The sequence below is a fragment of the Lagopus muta genome, chromosome 2 (assembly GCF_023343835.1).
Source record: "Lagopus muta isolate bLagMut1 chromosome 2, bLagMut1 primary, whole genome shotgun sequence".
Lineage (NCBI taxonomy): Eukaryota > Metazoa > Chordata > Aves > Galliformes > Phasianidae > Lagopus > Lagopus muta.
The window spans coordinates 93,689,582-93,712,097 of NC_064434.1; the positions used below are offsets into that span (position 1 = coordinate 93,689,582).

At 45.9% G+C, this 22,516-nt stretch overlaps 1 protein-coding gene across 5 annotated transcripts in view; it reads right to left on the reverse strand.

Annotated features, from left to right (window-relative positions):
* Nucleotides 1–316: 316 nt before the first annotated feature.
* The window catches only part of ARHGEF33 (Rho guanine nucleotide exchange factor 33), a 31,366-nt gene continuing 9,166 nt past the window's right edge, over nucleotides 317–22,516 (reverse strand). For 2 of the 5 annotated variants that reach the window (XM_048937263.1, XM_048937264.1), the window contains exons 3-16: nucleotides 19,010–19,114; nucleotides 17,956–18,120; nucleotides 16,497–16,618; nucleotides 15,502–15,644; nucleotides 14,176–14,235; nucleotides 12,785–13,000; nucleotides 12,005–12,134; nucleotides 10,646–10,778; nucleotides 9,650–9,733; nucleotides 8,747–8,830; nucleotides 7,846–7,994; nucleotides 7,018–7,203; nucleotides 4,911–5,664; nucleotides 317–3,173 (exon numbers count right to left, since the gene is read on the reverse strand). In XM_048937263.1, coding sequence (XP_048793220.1) covers nucleotides 3,036–3,173; nucleotides 4,911–5,664; nucleotides 7,018–7,203; nucleotides 7,846–7,994; nucleotides 8,747–8,830; nucleotides 9,650–9,733; nucleotides 10,646–10,778; nucleotides 12,005–12,134; nucleotides 12,785–13,000; nucleotides 14,176–14,235; nucleotides 15,502–15,644; nucleotides 16,497–16,618; nucleotides 17,956–18,120; nucleotides 19,010–19,036 — 2,391 coding nt within the window. In that variant the 5' untranslated portion in view covers nucleotides 19,037–19,114 and the 3' untranslated portion in view covers nucleotides 317–3,035. The remainder of the gene's footprint in view (nucleotides 3,174–4,910; nucleotides 5,665–7,017; nucleotides 7,204–7,845; nucleotides 7,995–8,746; nucleotides 8,831–9,649; nucleotides 9,734–10,645; nucleotides 10,779–12,004; nucleotides 12,135–12,784; nucleotides 13,001–14,175; nucleotides 14,236–15,501; nucleotides 15,645–16,496; nucleotides 16,619–17,955; nucleotides 18,121–19,009; nucleotides 19,115–22,516) is intronic. The other 3 variants (XM_048937265.1, XM_048937261.1, XM_048937262.1) reach the window with 2 other exon arrangements.

Consider the following 22,516-nt stretch of genomic DNA (forward strand, 5'->3'; position numbering starts at 1 on the left):
GAAGCAGTAGAAAGAGATGGCGTTGAGGTAATGTCATTCAGAGCTGCACCAGCAAATGGGATCAGTCAGATCTTGACCAGAAGCTGTAGAGGGAGCGAGGGCTTCACAGCTGAGTGCTGGCTAAGAGTCTTGAGGTGAGGTGTATGGAAACAATCTCCTTATGATACCGTGTGCACAAAGGAATGGAGTTTTGTCAGTATTGTTACCTTGGGAAGGGACTGGAGGTTTCTCCTTTTAACGGATGCAGTCTTACAGCTGAGTCAGTGCAAAAAAGAGAACAGCATTATTTAAAAGCAACGTTTATTTGGCAAAGAAATTAAAATAATCCAGAGCGCACATGTACTAAAGGTGAAGTTGGGTTGCATTCTGCAAGAGGCACCTTTTGTGGTGCTGAGCTTTATTCACTGGTTTTATTTACATTTTGCAGATTCTGAGCAGTTACAAGGAAATACTCAGGACATCTCAAATGATGAGTATAGGCCTGTGAGTAAGAACTCTTACAGAATCAGAAATAATAACCATCAATTCTGACCATGCCTTAAATGACTAAAACAGAAGCTAGAATCCATATGCATTTTACAAGCAAGGGTCTGCCACTTTGGAAGGAATTCTTACACATTTTAGAACACGGGTTTTCCTCTTTGCCCTCTTTTTGGCCTGACATCTGCCTGGCAAGTGTGGAGGAGCAAGTTTCTTCTATGAAGAGTAGAAATCTCTATATGTGCTACCCAGATATATAAGAATCAGAGCCCTTGAGAGCATTAGTGCATTACAGGCCTAAAATTTAAAATGCAAATAATTCTTTGGGATGTTCTTATGCCATGGTTACCACAGTCTCCAAACCCACCATCTCTTTAAAGACTAACACTATGTAGTCATCCCCAAGGCGAGGGGTGTCAGGTGTCACAGAAAGTATTCACTGCTTTGCTTTTGTCTGTACAGAAAAGGGAGAGCCACACTAGGTGGTATGTGTAGCAGTTCTTATCAGTGGCCTCTGAGCAACCACTTGTGGCTAGGGCAGCAAAGTGCTTAGCAGTGTTTCTGAGAGCCCCTTACTGGCACAGACACTGTGTGTGTCCCCAGAGCTTGTGACTGAATGCTCTGAGTGGAGATGGGCAGTTGCACATTTTACTAGCTACCAAGACTATGCATACATCTGCTCATGTATTTCCAGCCTTTTGTCTTCCTTCTTCCTTTCCTCATCTCCTTTCCTGATATATTTACCTACATCTTGGCAGGGCAGGGTGGGAAAGGAAACCCATCCATTGTGATAAAACTCTGGTTCCATGGACAAACAAGTAGACCTGTCTATAGAAGTAATAGCCATCAATTCTAACTATTTCTTTGCAAAACAAACAGGCTTTGATGGCTCAGTTACAAGTACCTGGCTCTTCTTTCATATCTCTTTCTAGTGAATGCATTGTCTGGGTTGGCACCTCTGAAAGTCCTAGGAGGGTCTTGGTGATGTCGTGGCTGGTCAGTGTGGAGCCACTTCAGCTGGGAGAGATCAAAGAACTGATAATATAATGAAGTGTGAGGGAGAGGGAAAGAGATTGAATTGTTTCTGTAATTAAAAACTTTTAACTGTTTTGGGGAGGTTTGGGTTTGTTGGTTTTTTTTTTTTTTTTAATGCAGAAGATAAAGGAAAAAGCCCAAGAAGATACCTTCTTGCTTTTCAGAAGGAGAATTGGATTTCTCAGTGCAGTTTGGCCGCAGTAAAGTCTAACGAGCAGACATAGGCTGAAACATTTTAATCCCTGAAGTTTTATCCTAGTCACTTTCTCAAAATGCTGAGAAAACTTTGATTGTAATAAGAAATTACTTTTGTTTTAGCTGAAATGACCCTTTTTCCAGCTACCTCTTTCCTCCAGCAGAGGAGGAAAAAGAAAGGGCAGTCAGTTAATACTGTGGGAGAGCTGTAGGCCAGAGGGCTTTGATTCCCTTTCCTTATTGTATTTTTAACAGAATCTGTAGGCTTGTCCAGAGAACAATACTGCTGAGGGTTTGTCCTTTGAGATGTGGGTGGGACATGCATGTGGCTTTGTTGTGGGAGGAAGTGTCCTTGCACCTGAAGGAATGCTGTGACTTAAAAATGGGGCACCATTGTCTTTCCTGCCCTTGTGTGTCAATTTTTTTCTAGAAGATCTGCTCCAAAGCGGGGTGCTTCATGTGCTGGGGCTTGTAAAGTGGTGTCAGGTCAAAAAGAGCTGGCCGAATGCTCTTAAGATGTACTGCAGATCAGGAGCCACGATGCTAGTCGACTGTGTCAGTATCTGCGTCAATCCATGGTGAGTGTAGAGAGTGGAAGAGTCTTTGTCTCTTGTGGCAGGCCCTGTGCTCAGCCTGTGTCCCCTGCATGGAGACCTGGGCAATTCTGACAGCAAGAGCAGAGATTTGTACAGTAGGAGGCAGTTTGATAAACAGCATGTTGATTAAAAGGTGGAAGAGGATTTCAGTCCAAAAGAAAAGACAGTGCTGATTAAGAAGAATAAAATCCAGGTGCTTCAGCTGATGCTTATTAGACCTTCTCAAACCAGCTGGATAGTGTAATCTGGCCTTCTGGAAGACATCTTCAGTAGTGTTTTTTCTTCAGGAAGTGGAGGAAAGAAAAGAATTTTGGACTTCTGGCCCGGATGCCAAGGCACCTGTCTGTTGTGGGTGAGCTTGAACTAGTCCTGGCTTGAATTTGGAAGAGTGAAGATCTATGGCAGAAAAAAACAGTTTTGGGGGAAGACGGGGAGGAGAACATGGAGGTATTTGGCCCAAGCTTTCCAAAACTCTGAAGAAAATTAGGCAGGAGTAAAAGCTAGCGAATTCCTCTGCTTACTGGATCTGCTGGCTGAGCTTTGCTTGAACCCATAGCCTGGCCCTCCCCTGTGCTAGGAAGAGCAGGATGCATTTGTGACAGTCTTCTCTCCCATCCCTCCACCTATTATATCAGGGGACATCTCAGAACCTTGCTGTCTGTCTCCACCCTTAGGGACCCAGGGAAGTACTGTTGCGCTTGGGCTGTGGCCTGCCTTTCTTGGGGCTGCTTATTTCTTTTTGAAGAGCTTGCGGAAGGAGCTCCGGAAACCCCCTTTGGGTTCGTGCCGTGGGTTGTGGTCGCTGAAGGATGTTTGCTCATTGTCATCCTTCTGGCAGAACCTGGTGTTGTCTTCTGCATGGAGCTCCTAAAAGGGAAAAGACAATTTAACCAGCATTTGCAACCTCACATCCTTGTCCCCTTCTCTTTTTTTCTCTCTCTCTGCTAGGAGGGACTTGGTGGGTCAGGAGGTGCTGGCAAGGTTGGGAGACAATGCATCACTTGGGCCTCAGCAGCATTGGTACCTCTACATAGAGCTTGTTGCTGGCTCTGAATCTGAGGCATTGGCAGAGGACTGGAGAGAGAAGCACTCTTAGAGGGAACTGGAGCCTTCCTTGCTAGATTTTGGTTTAGGTGGTCTTACTAGCCCCTTCTTTTGTCAGCAAGGGTGCAAGCCAGCATGAGGAGTTGAAGGAGTAGGTTCTTCCCAACTCCTCCTTGCTCATGAGCTCTTTACCCCAGGACTGGGAGGCTTCCTGAGTTGATAACGATGTGAAAGACTCTTCTGTTGACTCTGCTGCTCCCTGGTTTTACATCTGTGGTGCAGGAAGCTTTGGTAGCACACACACATTGTGGTAATACGCCTTTAAAATATCTCTTCCCCTTTCAGGAGAGAGCGGAGTTCCCCTCAGTGTTGCTCTGGGGACTGTTCTGTCCACCACCGCACAGTGGTCTCTCTATTGCTCTGTGGGGATGAACGTGACCTGTGATTTGGGACTTGCTCCCTATCTGCACCCTGCTGTGGGGCATAGATCTGTGCATATGAGTGCCAGGCAGCCCACAGGCTGTTGTTTCTGAGCAGGCTGTGTCCCACAGCTCTTCTTTGCCTTGTCACCCTGTTCTACCACCTCCTTTATTCACTCTTTTTTTTTTTCTCTTTTGAAGTTTCCCTACTGCCTTTCCAGACAGATTGTTGGAAATATCCTTCTATCATTATCTGCATTTACACACTCATCTGCATCTTGTCTTGTTTGAGCAGGTAGGTGTTTCTCTAGGTGTCACTGAGGAAGTGTACTAAGGACATCACAGCACTCTCAGCCCCTTCTCGAAGAAGCCTCAAATGGGGCTTGGATGTCCATTTGGGGTTTTCTTCCCTGACTGCACAAGCCCAAAGCTGACTGAATAGGCACTGCAAGCTACAGAGACATTCCTGCTGTATCTGCATGTCCCTGAAGAGCTGGAGTGCTGCCTACTGTGTCAGTGGCTGTCTGAGGGACAGGGACATGGTTGCTGGGCCCTGCCCGATTTTCCGTAGACTTACTGGTTCACCAACAAACACAGGTGCAGCAAAACCGATGGACCAGATCCTTAGAGGAATAAATGGTTTGAGCTCAGCAGAGTCATCCTGGTTTGTACCAAATGAGGATCTGATACTAAATCCATCGGTTTTCTCAACCCAGCTCTCCTTGTAGCAGGTTAGAAGACACCTTTTTAACTGGGTGCCATCCTCTATTCATTTTGAACCGTTTTGCGCATGCTTAACGACCCTGATGAGGTAGAACATTTTCTCATGGGGGAAGCTCAGTGACAGCTAGAGATGCATGAGAGGCTAGCTCCTCTCAAGAGTGGTCTCACTGTCACTTAGCCAGCTGAGTGCCTCAAGCCCATGTTTGTCCATGGGGAAGATGTGTTTGAAAAGCAGCTGTCCTGTGTTGTGTTCCCTCCCTTGGGCACATACATGCAAATGAGGGCTTTGAATGTGTGAACTTGGAAGCTAGTTTGGCAAGTTCTGCCCTAACTGAATCTCAGATCTTTATCTTGCTGCTTCTGCACCACCATGTGCCTTTTTTTTTTTTTTTTCCTCCTCCTATTTAAGCCTCCTTACTTCCAAAAAGCTTGGTTTTTCACCCGCTCCTCTCTGTGGGGGGAAGTAGCTCCTTTGGGAGCTTCGAGATGAGGCTGAGATCAAGTGAGGCTGGACATTCCTCTCCTGCTTCTGCTGCAGCCGGCTCCCACTGCTGCTCCGTGTGCTGTAGAGTCTGGAGCTCACGCCCTCAGCGCTCCTCGGCAGCTCCTTCAGAGACCTGCTCAGCTGCTTGCCTTTGCTGTGGAACATCTCACGCTTGTAAGTGCTGCTGCTCACAGGAGTACTGCTCTTAGGCAGTGGCTGTAAGGCATGATCTGTCCTCTCTGGTTCTGATGTGAAGTTAACAGGCCTAAGGAAACAAATGTCTAAGCTGGATTCTGAGGAGGCTGGGGAGCAATTCTCAAAGAGAGCAAGATTTTGGAAAGTATCATCTTCATAGGGACCTGGCATGGTGAAGACTTCCCCAGGGTAATCAAACTCTTCATAGCTTGGCGCAAAGTTCCTCGCATCCTGCAGCAGCTCCACAGAGGTCCTGATGGCTCTCTCTGGGTTTCCCACCGCATCGGCAGGGGGTGCTTCATACTCCATTTCAGGGATGGATTGTAAAGGAGCTGTCAGAGCCTTAAGTTCCTGCTCAGTGAGCTGAGAGGATGCAAGGATGTTCTCTGGCCTCTCGTGTTTTCTGCTTTCCATTTCCCAGTCGGGGGGCTTTACAGCCTGGATGTTCTCCAGGACAGTTGGCTGAGGTTTCTTCATCTGAGGCAACAAATGCCTTAAAATAAGAAAAAGAAAAAAAAAAAAAAACAGAAGAAAGTGGAATACTGGAGGACTACAGAAACATCTCTCCCCACCTTACTCCCACCCAGTTCTCTTGGCTTTATGACCCCAAATTGTTTTAATATGTTGGAGAAGAGTAACGTTGCTGCTGCTACTAAAAATCACCTAGCTAGGTTAGCAGGAGCGAGCTTCCACAGACAGGGTGGAAGTCCTTGTCTAAGGACTTTCACTGACATTTTAATGTAAACCATTAAAAAAAAAATGTATAAAAACACAGAGGAAATACCAACTGGTGCTTCTTTCTCCTGTTCATCCTCATTCTCAATTTTTACTCTCCTTCCCCTTTTTTTGTAGTGGGGCTATGTCTTATTTTCCTGTGGTCTGACTTTCTTTTTAGATGGTTTAGGTTCCTCTCTTGTGGTGGAACTCTGTCCCCAGGAGTGTTTTGGGAATACTTGGAGAGCTCTTATAGAGTTTGCATCAGAGGATGCAGACCTTGTCCAGAGCTGTGTTATGAGCTACATGTCTGGCAGCATTTGGGGAGCTGTTTTTCCCCCACCTCTGCTCAGTGCTGATGAGGTCCCATCCAGGCCCATCTTGGATTCCTGGTTTGAGATTCATGTAGGGAAGGTGGGGAGGTGTCAGCTGAGGCTCCCAAGGCAGGAGCCTGGAGTGACTTTGGGCAGAAAGAAGATTGGTTTGGGTAGTCTGGGGAAAAGGAGGCTAAAGCTTGATCTAACAATACTACTACTTGAGGGACGCTGAGAAAGATAGAGCCAAACTCTTGTTAAATAACGTAAGAAAGCACAACAGCCACAAATTGGTTACGTAAGAAATAGTCAAGTCTTAGTGTGCTAGTATTCATTATCTCTTCTGGCAACTCTCAATGGCCAAAGAATACAGGGTTCTTTTAATTATTGTTGTAACTTTCTGAACTTACATGGGCTCATGTCTTGTGATAGTGGGTTTCATTGTATAAAAAGACACCTTTTTTACTTGCCAGAATCCTTGGTCATGTTCCCTAGCTTTTGTGATGCTGACAGCAGTGAATAACACAAAGTGCAGCTTTGCACATTGATGCCATCCTTACCAAATACATGTCCTCCCCAGTATGCAGACAGCTAGCAAGAGCACTGGCAACTGTGGGTAGAGTTCTGAACCACTGCCTGCTAGTAAGCCATGGCAGTGGATAGCAGGAAGGAGATAGCCAGCCCTTCATCTCTGCATGTACACAGGGAGCAGTGTTGGAAATGGCAGTCTACTAGAGAGTGTCACTGGCATAGTATATGGGTGAGGAAAGAGTTTTCAGCCTGCTTTGAAAGCCTTCTGCTAGGACAATATGGCTTACGGGGTTGTCGTGCCAGAGGAAGGTGCTGGTTGGAATGACTGCATTGCCTCTTCGGAGTGAATCCCGCTGTCACGGATAGAGGCTGTGCTGGGTGTTGGAGAAACCTCTTGGCTCGTACACTGGGAAGTGAGACCTTTGTACAGCTTCACCAGGGACGACCTGAGGGAGGAGAAATCCATCGTCGTGCTAAGAAATAAGGCAGGGAATGAGCACGAGCAAGTAAGATCAAAGAAAACAGGGCTGGAAGGGTCCTTAATATTCCCATGCATCTCTTCCCACCCAGAGGAAGGATCTATTCCACCTTGTCTATCCCAGTCAGCAAGGGGTTCTGCTTCCTGTCCCATTCTTAATGCCTCCCTTAAAAACAACCCCTTCCCAGCAATTATGGATTATTTTTTCCCTCCCCCAGTAAAAACAGAAAGCACTACTCTCTCTATCTTTTGCTTAGCCTGTAATGGGCTTCAGGACATGGGCTGGGCGTTCACCTATACCCTGACCTGCTGAGGCAGCTAATTTCAATGTACTCTCCTGCTGGGGGCCAACTTTTGGTTCCCTAAAGCAATGGCAATGTTGTAATGCATGTTGGCTTCTATAGAAAGATTAAACTGTTTCATTTAACTTAGCTGGAAAGGCTCACAGCAAATCTGACCTCAGTTTGAAGGACAAATGGCAATAGTGGTTTTTTTCCAGCATTCATATGCACAGGGCTTAGTTTTATTTCAAGTGGGTAATGTACTGTTGGTCTAGGACAAAAGCCCTGTGCTACTGGGCTGGCCTCACACCTCCCCTTCCCTTGTAATTGAGAGAATGAGCTGTTGTTGTGCTTACTTCTTCAGTTTTTTCCTCTTCTGTATAAGCAGATCTTCATTGCATTGGAAGAGGAGGCTGTAGTGTGAGATGAAGACCCGGAGACGCTGCACACACACCAGCAGCAGGTAATAATCAGGATGCTCTTGCTCCGTGAACTTCAGGACATTCTGGGGCACAGAGGAGAGTAGGCAGTTTGAAGGACATCCTTGCCCTTACTGGGGAAAAGGTGCTTTTTGGGACTGTGAATTAACACTGTGGAGCACACGACATTGCCTTACGTGCTGTGGGAGCTTTTCTAGGCAGCACCAGTTTCTGAAAGACTTGGACAGGGCCTGCAATCTACTGTTACAGTGCAAATACATGAGTGACCACCATAAATGTAACCGTGGGAGATGGGGGTGATCCACTGGTTGAGCTTAGTATTGGAGAAGTAAACCAATCTCTTGGTTTTTATAGGGCTCTGTGACATTTGCCTTCTTTGAAATGTTTCAGTACAATTCAGATTATCCTCCTGTGAAGCAAAACTGTGTTTTTAAGCAAGCTCTGCATAAGAAAATTTCTTAACTCCTAGCCTTAGTCGTCAAAAGCTAAAATGCATGTGGACAACTCAGCAAGGAGGCTAGCTCTCTTACTGGAGTTAATTACAAAACTTTTGGCTTCCCAGGGGAAGGCTTGGTTCTGTCAGGTCAAATGGCAAAAATGGCAAACAGAAAAACATTTCAGGTATGAAATGAAAATCAGGCACTGTCAGCTGGCTTTTCTTTTCATTTTTGGTGGTGGTGGTTGGTCGTTTTTCCTTTACAGAGCCTGCTGAGTTAGCCAGAAGCCCTGTAGATGCACAGACCCGTGTCCCAGTTCTGAGTTAAGTCATGTGTTGTTATAAGGGTTAAGCACGGCAGTTTCCATCCTGGGACCCTACCTGTAGATGAATTAGGTATTCAGGGATTCGCTGGACTATATGGAAGAACAGAATGTAGAGATCGGATTTGATTTCTTCTTCTACCTGAAATAGAGAAAGCACCTTCAGAGTCTCTCTCATCCATGAAACGTCTGCTTTCAGATAGTTCTGGGCGTTAACAAGTGCTTTACCATAAGTGGTTACAGCAGTTCACAGAAGCACAGCAGGCAAGTGGTGGTTGCTTGTGATAATGCAGTGATCTTCACTCTTCCACAAGCAATAGCAGAGGATTATTTGCAGGAGACACTCGGCATTATTAAGCAGGGGTGTATATCTGAGGCATGCTAGTCAGTTTGTGTGCAAGGCCTAGGTAGACGCTGCTGTTCACAATGAAGTCCCAAACAGAACTGAACAAAATGAGATTGACTTCTTAGGATGTCTTGGAAGGAAGTTACTGTGGTTTACTTCCTGCACTTTAAAACTACCTTTATTTATTTTTAACTTCCCTCGTTTAAACCAAGAATTAATAATGTGAGAGACCAGATGTCTAAAGTTGAGAAGTTCAGGGTGTTTTCTCCCTCAAGAAGCACTTCAGCACTTACAGCCTCAGTCTTGGTGTCCCTGTTTGGACAATTTCTGCGTCAGAGACATTCTGTTCAGCCAGAGCAGGTCTGGATAGCGTGCGCATGGTTTGATCAGAGGTTCTCTGTCTCAGTGTAAATACAGTTTTCATTACACACAGCAGTTACTGTGTTAAAGCTGCTTTTTGTAGGAGCCTGTCAGCCATGGAGACATTCAGGAAACTGACATTGATGACAGAACAACTAGATTTGCAGTAAAGTCCTTTCTTGGGAAAGCACAGCAGGAAGAAAGCCAAGCATGCACGTTACTGTTATGCATCTGTGAAGCAGGCAGGAAGTTTACCTCCTTCAAGATCACCACGTGGATTAGGGAGATGCATTCTGGCAGGTCCCTCAGGTAAGCAACGTAGTAGTCCAGAAAATTGTTCTTATAAACAGGGGAAAAATAAAAACAACAAAAAGAACAAAGAAACTCAAGAGAAATATTTGTCACAGAGACAGCCAGCACAATAAACTGTTGACTCCCCTGTCACTCCTGGGAGCTCATGATTGCAGCAGAGCTACTAACTGTGCAGAGCTTCAGGGCTCTGGATTTCATAAGAGAGGCTTATTTAGTAAGATGGATCAGCTGTTGAGCACAATGTGTAAAACACCAGAGCAGGCAGGAGATGTTGGGAGGCTGGTGAGGAAGAAGCTTTTCTTATGAGTCTTAAAATTCATAAAGCATCAGAGCAGTTTTTACACATCTTTCTAGGAAAGTTCCTGCTGTGGTTTGGGCAGAACCCTTCACCTTGAAAAGGAGAGGCTTTGCCTCTGGAGAAATAGACATTGTAACACAACAGTGACGGGGCTGTTTTACTGGGAGCTACAAACCAATGTAGAATGAGACCTGCCTACCTGCTTATCAAAACTGAGCAAAATATATTGGAGGAGAGGAATGTATGAAAAATTTAGGCTCTTTTCACACCTCCACTGTGAATACAGACACCTAAGCTGTCAAGGCTCACATGTGGCTTCTCCAGCCAGGTCTGGGATTCATGCATTAATATTATGTGTTATTGTTCATCTTTGTCAATGTGTTATCATCGTTGCACTGTGCTGTGGCCCTGTGGAGCTCCAGGTGGGTCTGGCATGTGGATATCCTGACCAAGAGGAGCTGCAACCAGAGGGGGCTACCGTGTACTGGGGCTGCACTTAACAGAGAGTGGCAGAAAGGCATTGCTGTAGCTGCAGCTTCACAGTACTGCCATTCTGCTGCTCTTCTGTCTTGGCTCACTGATGGGCCATCAGCACCTTGTCATGCATCACAACAGAAGAGTCCAGAGATTGTATAACATACCTCATCATTTGTTAACTTCAGGAAGATGTCACCTAGAATTCCTTGGCGTGGCCAGCTCAGCACTCGCTCCTGGAGAGCGTGAAGTAAATCGACATGCTGCTGGACCAGGTACCGCAAAGAATTGGGGAAGAAACTGAAAGGAGGCAATATCAGACTGGTTACAGAGAGCACAAGCTCAGCCTTAAGCATGCACTGCTGAAGTTTGCATTCATGGGCGGTCAGCATGGGCTTGCTTTACACCTGGAAGCCTTCCTGGGCTTGCCTGCACCAAGAAGCCTTGTTATGTACAGGGCTGTAGCAGGCTGCTACGTACATACAGGTACCTTCTCCAGTGGACTATTATTGGGTGTTTTGAAGGTTTCTTAGGCCGGCTCTCCAATATACTGTGTAGCTGGCTGGAATTTGCAGAACTGAAAAGCCCAGACTTCTGTGGCTAATGGAGCAGGACTGTGATTGTGAGCCATCCCATAGGGTGCTTGGAGGAATGCTTCCCAGATTTGTACACTGCATCATTTGTCAAGCCCTTTGATGCAATATTGGTCAAAATGCCCTACTTCCTTTCTGTTATTTTGTCCTGATCTCATCCATAATCAGGATGATATCAAATATCAAAGTGTTTTCAGATGAGAAGTTCGCAGGGAGAAAAAGAGTAAAAGTAAAAACAAACTTGAAACTATCACATTACAGTTTGTATTATCTGTCACGAAACTGCTTAACTGAGTCCACATCAACTACGTGTTCCACAGTGGACTTTGGTCAAATGACTCCCAGGGATGGTGAATAGAGGAGAAAAAGAGAGCTACCATGCAATTGGCACCACAGGTGTGCTCAGGACTGGGAACTCCCTGGCTAAAACTGAGGAATGGGGAGAACTGTAAGAACTATCTCCTCATGGGAAATAATGTAGCAAAAAAACTGTTTTGAATTGTGGGACCTAGGTCAGTCCCACAGATTTCATATATCTATGTAAATACATGCGAGTTGTGTGTACATATTGATACTTGATGAATGGCAGCTACTGGCAAGGGGCTTATTACCTACATTAACCTGTAGACTGGGAGAAGCAGTACATGCACAAGCTTTGTTCCCACTCAGGCAGGACAAATGTGAAGGAGGAAAAGAAGACTGATAAGACCCAGGAGACTGAAGTGGTTATGGAAGGGTTTGGGATGTAAAGACAGGCAGGAAAGTCTTTAATCGCAGCAAAGACCTTTCAGTGCCTCCAGTTTTTAACAAGAAATGACTTATAAGTGTTTAAAGATCTCTGTGTGGATAAAAGAAAAGCAGGAGAGAGGGTGAATCAGAAAAAACAGACTGAAGAAAATTCCCCAAAAGAGAGAGCACACTAAACGGAAATACCTTCTCTCTTTGGTGCTCCTTTTCATATCTGGTCCTTGCAACGTTGCCTTGATCTTCAGGATAAGGGAAAGGTTGATGACATACTTCCTCTCTGACTCCAGCAGCTCCAAAGCGATGTTCTGCCTTTTGGCTTCCAGAAAATAATGTTTAAGTTTAAAAAAGTAAGGAAATGCTGACCTCAAGGACAGCCTCCCTTATGTTGGAGTGCATTTCCCCTGGGGATCTGGCATTAAATCATGAAGAGAAACTGCTGCAGAGAAGATCAACGTCCTGTGTTTGTGTTAGCTTTACCCAAAATACCAAGTTGTAGCCTCATGCTACAGTGTGCTCCAGGGATGATTGGAGTCACATTGCTTGCTAAGAAGGCTCCAACGCAAATGTGTTCTGCCCTGTGAGTTCTAGTTTCCCCCTAAGAGTTTGGGGAAAAAAAAAAACAAGTCATCAGAAGCAAAACAACTCATGCCAAGGATTCAGATCCAGTTTCCCACAGAACAAGAAGTTGTATTTTTTACCCATATAACTAGCTACACTGTCAACAGCCCTACTAATATTCTGAACCTGGCAAGTCTTGGAAGGGGGCATGAGTGTCTGGAGTGCAGAGCATATTTGTGTATTGTCTGATAGAACTAACCAGCAAGTAGAAAAAACAGAAGTCATGGAGACAGGAGACTCTGAGGCATTTCCTCCAACCAGGGAAAACTGCCTTATGTGTCTCCATCTGCAAAAGGTGATTAGCAGCTCATGCCAAGTGAGTGCAGCTGTGTGCCCCTCTGTCCTTACCAGCCAAAGAGGGTTCACATATAATGTTGTCTGCTGAGCTGTATCTGCTTTGGCCCACGTCTTTCCCTCTTTCTGGTTGCTCTTTGGAAATGTATTCATCTCCCCAGTCCTTGGTGTCTTTGGGCTGCTTCCATACTGTTGATTGCAGATGCACCTTTGTCTGACCATCTGCTGTCAGCGAAGGCTTGAGGCTGTCCTCTGTCTCTATGGCTGCTCCTGCAATGACAAACAGCTGCATGGAGTGTGACATCTTAGCTGACGTTAGTTCATTATGCTCTAGCTGTAGATAAACCTGCATTGTTACCCATCTAAAGGAGAAGGAATCTGAAGTATTCTCAGTGCTTCAGTGGTGGTGGAGTCATTTGGAATTCATTTATGACAAAAAATGGAAGTGCAGCTGGTGAGCCCTTCTGCAGAACAAAGTTTGCATTCTTCCAGCATTTATTTTCTGCCCAAATAAGATACGTGTTCCCAGTGTGTTGCACTCTATGGTTTTGGGACATTTAAGGACTTGGTAATACAACAGGTTGGCTGAAAGGTATTGTGGGAAGAAAAAAAGTATCATTGTAATTAAGATTCAAATGTCCCTCTTAATGGGTGTACATTGTCATAGCTCTTAAAGTTTTCATTAGTGATCATGCAAGCAGCAGGACTGGTAGTCTGAGGCTATTAAATCACAGAGAACGTACTGGAGAGGGTACATCAGTGCCATTGGTCTGAAATTGCTTTAATGACAATCTTTTGAATTTGGGTTGCAGTGAACCATTCTGTAATGTTTGTTCTCTCTTTCCTTCAAGTGGATTCAAGAAGAGCTATCATGAACAGCAAATGCTTCAAGTGAACAGTGCAGGCATCTGGCAGTTGTTCTCATGTGTCCTTTTGCTGGCCAGGACCACGTCCTTATTAAGTTTGTCACTAAGTTATTACTCATTTTTCTTTTTGCTGGAGAAACTTCTCTGCTACTATTCAGGCATCTCTAGGAGAGGTCTGTTTGGAAGCTGATGAGTAAATAATTGTTTCAACAGATCTGCTAGTATGTAGTCACTGCAAAGGCCATCTCTTCCCAAGTGGCAGAATGGCTCTCCAATTATTCTTTGTCATAATAAGCCTCTACTCTTCCTTTCTGCAAAGGCACTTACAGCCTGCAAAAGTAGCAGCATCAAAAAGGCTTTTTCTGCTGAACATCAATGCTTTGCATTTGCACCAGTTATTTGGTGCTTCAGGGATGCACATTTACCCTGACATCTCAGCTACAAATATGAAAATGAAGATGCATGGCAAAGTGTGAAAGTTGTTCCTGAGAAATGCATCCCTCAAAACGTTTACTGAGTGAAGTAAAGTAAGTGTTGTCATTGAATCATTTCTTTTTCAGCAGTTCAGTTTATTCCTACCTGGACCTCCTAGGACTTTCACACTTCCTTCTCCTATCGGCATGATCCTGGTGTCAGACACTGTTGAAAAGCAAAGGAAAACATGAGAGAAGATAGTTGTAGAGTAGGCTTCCTCCTTCCAAACCCAGTCAGTGTGGTTAGATCCTCTAGCCCTTCACATTTTAGGAGTGGGAATATCCCTGTTAGTTCCTCCATGGGAGAAAAAGCTGCTCCGTTTTGTTGTGGCTTTTCTCACGATCTTTGTGTCAGTAGCACCTTTAGGCAGGCTAACATGGGGTTTCTGTTGTGCTCATTGCTGTCTGACCTTAGAGCCTGAGTAATCGTGGCTTGTCCTTGCTCAGGAAGTGCCCTTTGGTAGATGACACCCAGCAGACAGAACAAAAGGACTGATACCTGACATAGAGACACAGCTGCTATTTGAGGGTGATAAAGAGCTTATTGAAGAGTGATGGAGGGGTGAGATGACTGGAAAGAAAGAGGGGCAGTGAGGGATTTAAGGGAGAGGGCTCAAGGAAGGGCAGAAGGTGAGCTGAACAGAGGAAAAGACAGTACAGAGTTTTCTTCCAGACTCTGTGCCTTTGTTAACATTTTAAGTATGTATGGTTTTGGTGTCTTCCTTGTGTAGAGCAGGAAGGTGAAAGACAAGCTTAGACTCCTCCCCCAGCCCCTCCAAGTTAGTTATAGGAAAAAAAGGCACTGGCCCATCACCTCTTTTTGATTCCAGACTTCACAAGCGTTTAGCAGTTGGCATTGTTTTCCTGGAGCAAGGTATAACCTGAATCCTGAGGGTCAGCAGCTTTCATAGCTAGCAAAGAACAGTGTTGCCCCTAGTAGTGTGTGTATGTTCCAGCTCCTACCACCCTAAGCAACCACAAGTGTCCCCCTATTGCCACACTAGATGTTCTCTGACAGCCCAATCCCTGTGATCCTCCCTTCTGTGCCCTGCTCCCTAGCATGAAAACAACTTGACAAGCTGTAGTATTTCCATCAGGGCTTCTGTTCAGTTGAGTGTATGTCACAAGTGTTACAGGGGATAAGATCCAGCCTAGTTCCTTTTTCCTTGGAGTAAGTGAGGAATGGCTTTGGGGGCAACTTTCACAGAGCAGCATCTCCTGAATCCAGGCCAGCGTTAAAGCCATGCTTGAGTTCTCGACACACAACGTGGGCTTGTGTGCACAGACCTGGGAGCCATGCTGCTACAAGGAGCAGCTCCATTCTCTTTCTGCTGTTGGCAGCTGAGCAAAACTCAGTACCCTCTTAATCTAGTGACCTTTTCTGGACTTTTTTCCTAAGAAAGGCACTGCACTTACCTATTCTCTTTCCTACCTTTTTCATAAGTCACGTTGTGCAAAAGACTTGTAAAATCTTCATTGATCAGTACAGGTTCTGGGAGGTTTATGGATCGAAATGGGCTGCCCTGGAGAGGCGTAGGCACTGTTTGTGAGCTGTGATCGTCCTTCTGTGCTCTTCTGTACAAACACAAAGAATGAGACAGCTAGAAAACATGAATGCTACAGGAGAAGCTATGCTACACTTGTGGCTGACAACAGTATGAGTACAAGCACAGTCAGAAAAAGGATAACTGCTGCAAAGATGAGGAAAGGAGTTGGCTTTGATGCATTCAGTTCATGAACAATATTATGGAAGTAATTTCACTGACTGTAGGAGAAGGTTATTTCTGTTCTTTTGCAGAGCGTATTTCATCTAATTAAATGGCTTAATTAGCTAAGGGGCTAGCCTAGATTTGCAAAGTATTTGCATCAAGGCAGCTGTGCATCCATCATCGAGAGAGGCTAATCAGGGCCAAGGTGGATGAGCAGTCTGCCTATTCACAGTAACAGTAGTGTTCAGATATGCTGCTGTATCCTTGCTTGAAGAAGAAAAGATTGGAGACAGGAAAGCAAGACGTGACTGCACTGCCAGGATCACACAGAGTCTTATGCGCTTGACAGCAGGAGAAGGGAAGTGATACTGTAGTGCTGTTGTCTGGATGGAGATAGCTTAGCAATAGCTTTTAACAGTGAGGGCTCCTGATGTTTGATTCCTGCCATAATAAATCCCTAGCAGGTCTGACTGTTTCACCAGGACTTGATTTCCCTGAGGGCTGCTGGGGCTATCTTGATGTGTATGTGCTGTATTTGCTCTGCAGCAGAGGTGTCTAAAAGCCAGGAGGGAACTGAGGGCTGGAGCTTCCAGTAATTACAGAGGTTTATACATATGTCCAGCTAGGAAAAGATTAAGAGATTGAACTGTAAGGAAATAAACAAAATGCACACCACCACTCATTAGCACTTCCAGAGTCCTGGAGCTCATGCTCTTACTTAGCTTTCACTTTCCGTGATTCGCGCCGCTTCTCCTGCTGCAGCTGCTCAATTTTCTGTTGCATTTCCTCCTGCTTGGCACTGATTTCTTCGATCATTGATTTTGCATCACTGAGTTCCTCCTGAGAAACAAGCAAAAGCACAAGCGTTCCAACTGTGCCCATCAGCCTTACAGAGCACAGCTTTGAATGCTGGCTGGTGTGGACTAGAGGTGCTTCAGGAGGGTGTCTCTGTGATTTTCCTTTGCAAGATCATTGTGTGTATATGTGGTTACGACACTGGTGGAAGATAAAGATGTAGGGCTTCATCCACTAATAGTTAAAATAGGGCCTTGAAACTGCCTTTTTAGCCTGGCTTTTGAAGGAAAGGAGACCTGCTCTAACCTCATGTGTGTGTCTCACTGTCAGCACATCCTCCCTTGGGCAGTTTCAGCCAAGCTTTATATGTACGTAGAGTTCTCTTTATGCATGAAGTTCTTGCAAGTTTCATCAAGACTTAAATTATTTCTTGTAAACTGAAAGAGGGATTTCCCTGAGCAAGGAAGTGACTTCACTGGGAGTTCAATGCTTAGACAGTCAACATAGGCATGAGGCAGAGGAAGATCAGCTTTTGCACCTCCTTTTGCTTGAATAACTCCTTCTATCTGGATTTTAAAGCCATTTTATCCAATATAACAACATCTTGGATAACCCTATCTCTGTCTGCTTTGAAACCTCTGCTACATGCCCTCGTGCTTTTGTTCAGCTGGGCCCACAGAGCCCCTTTAGCCTGGTGCTGTCCATCTCTTCCCATCATGGGGACATACGGGCTTTTCCAGCCCTCTTTAACTTCACAAGGAATTACTGACTCAGCAAAACCCCATGGGGAAAATTTACCATTAAAACAATAAAACAGTTCCTCAGCCTGCCTCCTCACAGGCAGTTGTCCAGTTTCTGCATGGAGATGCTGGCTGGTTTAAAGTGCACATCAAGCCCTCTTGCTAGGCTCTCTTCCCCAGTCCTTTGTTTCTAATCCTCATGGGCCAGATCAAACCAGGCAGCACTTCCTCCCAACCGTGTGGGAATTAACAACTTCAAAAGCTTTGGCGTTACGTATTCAATGCCTGGTCCCCAGCAGCTTTGGTTTCTGCAGGAAGTGCAGGAGACCTGGCCCAGGGAGAGCTATGGCACAGTGGCTGGCTGCCTGTGAGCATGCTGTATGCATGTTGCATGTGCAGCCCAGAGCAAGGGTCTTTTTTGCTCCTGAAGAAGGCTGTGTAGGCCAGGGCACAGGTTACATTGGAGTTGGAACTCCAGGTCTGGAAGGAGACACAGAGCTGAAGGTGCTGCTCCAGATACATCTGAAATGATTGCAGCTCATTTTGTTTGTGTACAAGAAGGATTGATGGAAGCAGGTGAGAGCTCCTTGCCACCCAAGATAGAGGGGCACATAAGCAGCCCTCTGCCAGTCACACTCCTACCTTGAAGGTGTTGAGGGAGTTCTTCATCTCAGCCACTTTCTCTTCCATGGCACAGCGGCAGCTCTTGACCTTCTCCTCCAAGGCGTACTCGCCATGCTGGATTCGTGACAGCTCCTGCATCGCTTCTGTGAAACCCGCCTTCAACTCGGAGGCTAATGCCTGCAACTAGAGGAACCACAAACATGGTGGTACAGCTTCTCATCCTAGAAGGTGGTTGTGTCCCCAAGAGTCACCCCTGGTTCAGACTGGCATGGAGGCTAGGTGCGTCCCTCCTGTAAGGTGTTGTTCTCTTTCTCCTTTCATGGCTGGGAGGCATGGGGGAGGTTTGGTTCCTGCTGCAGCCACAGTACACAGTAGGAAATGTTTGTGTCGGGCAATCAATGTGCCCCTTTTTGGACCCAGAGTTTTTCCAGGCTCCCTGGCAGGTTTGCAGCCTGTCAGTCTCCAGAAGGAGGGGACAGCCTGAAACATGCCAAGCACTTTGCAATAATAGCAGCCAGGTTATCAATGCCAGAAGCAGCTGAGTGATCAAGAATACAGCCATGTTTGAGCAAAGCCTCCTCCCACATATGCTGATGGGGCTGGTGCCTGGTCAGACCTAACACCTTACTCAGAGGACTGTGAAGCTTTGTTCTTTGTCAGCGGGCCTTTTCTAGGGAAGGAGACAACTCTCTAATTCTTAGAGGGAAGGGAGCTGGGGGGTATTTCTCTAGCATAGACACTGTGCCCACAATCCCTGTTTTCTTTCTCTAGAGGCCCTAGCACTGCTGGAAGACCTCATGACCTAAGCTGGAGGCAGCCGGTTGACAGCTGGGCGAAGCAGGAGACAGAGCAGGGAGAGCCAGGCTGGCACAGCGAACAGACAAGGCAGATTTGGAGGTGGGCAGTGAGGGGAGGCAGGCAGCTTGTGGAACACCAAGCAGGGACGCCCTCTCTGGGGGCAGCTTGGGCTGTCAATTCTGCCCCCACTGCTGTGAGCAAGGCACTCATTCTGCCTGCACAAAGCCCACAGTGAGGTCGCGGCCCAAGGCGCTTCAGTACCAGTGTTTTTTACCTTTACAACAGAAATTCGGCCTAACATCTGGTTATAAACTGAGTCCAAAACAGGAGCACTGATGGTAAGAGGACAGCCACCCCGGGGAACTCAGGCGCTTGAGTCCTGTAAATGGAGCAGAGATGGCTTCCGATACCTCAGGGCAATGGCATGCACCATCCTCCCCTGATCAAGACCAACAGTGTCTTTACAGAGGATGTCTGCCTGATATCCCCACTTGTACCCCACTGATTACCCCACAGACCCCCATTCATTCCCAGAGCAGCCTGGGCAGGAGGAGCTGGACTGACAATAGCTGGAACAAGGCAGGGGGGACAGGAGGCTATAGGTGAGGGCAGAGAACATCTTCCCTCCTCAGGCAGTCATTCTTGACTCCCCAGGCCAGCTGGAGCTCAAGCTCCCTTGGTTCAGCCTGTTTGCAGTGTACTATGGTGAACACCTTCCTGTGATGCAGGAATATCACAGGAAGTGTCACCCTGTGAGCAGTGCTTGGATCTATGGCTGTGAGGGGAGATCACACTGCTTCTGCTATCTGTGGGGTCTGGCATCAGACATCGTAGCATACATGCCAGGGGGAGTGTGGGATCATAAAGTACTCCAGCTGTGCAAAATGTTAGTATTCCTGTCCCTGCTCACTGGTGCTTGCCAGTCCCTTACATGTTAAGCTGATGTTGCCAAAGCAGAGCCTGCACTGAGGTTAGGCATTGTATGCTTTCTTTAGAATGAAAAGATGTGATTCATCAGATCCATTTTAGTGATCTGCTTCAATACTCCAAGTTATGCTAACTAACAGTGGAGCAGTCTGGAAGCTGGCTCTGAGGTATCTATATCTGGGCAGAATAAGATCAAAGTGAAATGCTTTTTTCCCAGAAGTCTGGCTGTATCCTGAGATGCTTGCAGAAAGGGGGTAATCTAGATCGAACTTCAGAGTCAAAAACTGCTAGGCATCAGCAGAGTCAGCCAAACAGAGACCATTATGTAGAATTCCGTGTCCATGTGTACTGAAACCAGAGTTCAGGCAGCCAAAAGAGAGATCTGGACTAGTGACTGGACCAAATTATATCGTGCGTTTCAGCAAATAGATCTATGAGCAGGCAGTCACTTTTTATTTTGTGGCTCACTGTTGTTGAGACTCTGCTTTTCTAGTGACTCTGCTAGCTTGTTTTCTTCGTGTATCCTGCAGGACAGTGCTCTGTGTGTCTGTCCTGCTTGGTACATGCTTTCTTGGCCCCATGCAGCTGGCTATGGCTATTTCAGATACAGAAATGCATCTTCTGTTCACATTTCACTTTGTTGTTAGATGGATGAAAGCAGCAGCACATCAGCCACATCTTGCCAGAGCTTGCATGAAGTGCTGAAACCCTGGGAACTCCCTCTGCTGCCCACAGTGCTTGGAGCATAAAGAAGCACGAACAACCTTGCACATTGGATACAAGCTTCATCCAAACTTAAGTGGAGTGGCATAGGAGCAACACATTATCCTTGAACTCTTGCCAAGTACATAATTGCGCTTGGGCACTGCATTTTAGTCTGAGCTCTTTTCTAATGGTAAGAACCCACCCTTTAAATCCCATGGGCTGTTGCAACAAAAGGAAGCCTGTGAAGCATCAGCTCGTGCTTACATTTTATTCTGCGAGCGCCATCATCTAGATGAGAGCCCATTCAGTGTTTTGTGAACCCTTGGAAAGTTGAGCTGATTCAGTGTTTCTAAAGGTTCTACAGCGCAATATATACAGAAACAAACAGAAAAACCCAGATTTTATGCCTGGATGGAAACTTGGCAAGAGTTCAGCTGTAATGTGTTACCTGGCTCACCTATTCGTAGGAATAAGTGAAGCTGAAGAGGAACACATTTTAGCAAGTTAATTTGAACTACCTAATGCTTAGAGGACAAATCAGTCTGTGTGGTCACAGCACATCCTTACAACCTGTCCAAGAACTAAGAAGGGTCTGTTCCAAAAAAAGCACTCAGGCCTCTAAATAATTTAGTATGAGAAAGAAACTTCAGCCCAAGCTTGCCCTTTGAGTCTGGCCCTTAAACCTGGCAAAGCAGTGTAGTATGGGCTCCAGTGCTATGCATCTGTAGCAGGTTGCCTTCTTGTGGGGGCTACGACTCCCATTTTATCAGCCTACCTGAAGTTTTTCAGCTGTACGTGGAAAAACTGCAAGTAAAATCTCTAGTAAGATCCAATAATCGCGCTGTGCTCTGTGAGTGGCCCTGCATGCAGAAATAAAGGATTCTTTTCCTGTCTTTGCATGACTCAAGAGGACAGTGTGCAACAGTCTCTTGTGACTATCACTTGACCTACAACCCAATGGCAATATGAACTCTGTAGAAGTGCCCCTGGTTAGTGGAGCAAGCATTTACCAACACGGAGGGGGGAAATTATGACCATGAAGAAGTAATGGTGGCTGGGTAGGCTGAGAAGAGTGGAATCAGAAGATGAACAAGAACCATTTCTCAGCATGGTTTTGATTTTACTTTTTTAGAGTGGATCTATACTGTCTGCAGAATCTTTGCTGAGCCTCTACTCTTGTCTCATCTGCTGTGCTAGCCCAAAAGTGTGGAATAAACAGATGCTGCTTCCAGGAGCAGAGGCAGCAGCAAAACTGGAAAGCCTTCCCACCCTCCCTTGGCAGGTGCCAGCAATTTGACCTGTTTGCTAAAGAAGGTGACCACCCCTGCTGCATGAAATCTTGCTCACACTTTGAGGCAGCCTGAGAAAGATCATCTTGATCAGATGGAAATGACTTATGGATTGAATGACCTGGGATGCAAGACAGAGAAAAGCCTTGTAAAGCGGATGATTAGTCTTGGTGAGCTGTGTTTACTGCCTTGGCTGCTACAGAGTGTCCACATGGAAGCAAGGGCTTCCATGACTAGCTGTGTTCACACATATCCCTCACTATCAAAGAGGCTGTCCAGGACTGTTTCTCCAAGAGTCCTTGGCAGCCGCTAAGGCATTTTACACTAGCACTGCTCCTGTTCTCAGTGTCCTTGAGCTGAAGACTGTCAAAATTGCTAGTGAAGGCAGCACAACTACAGCCAATCATTAGGAGGGCTTGTAACGCCTCGCAGTGTGAAGTTAACTGAGCTGTGCTGATTTACAGCCAGGCTTTAAGAGAATATTCACAATTTACATTCTTAGGTAAGGATGGTGGAAATAAACTGCAAGCAGTTGGACAGAAGGGAAGGGTATATCTAAAGGAGTCTGCAAGCTCCTACACATTTCAGCTCATTTCAAAGCTGTGCAGTCCTTTTTTGGCCACTGCAGTGTCCATAGGGCCCTTGCAGAAGCAGGAGGAGAAAGCCAGCTATTAACTTTAATTTAAAGGATTATTTAGGAAGCATACTTGACCTGCAATGCACGGGCTCTTCATGCATGCTGGACTTACTGTGCCAGGCCTTTCAACAGCCCAGTCACATCTCTAGCTTGGAGCCATCTGATTGGGAAAAAAAAACAAGCACCAATTTGTTTATGAAAAGCAGTACCTTCTCTGTTATGG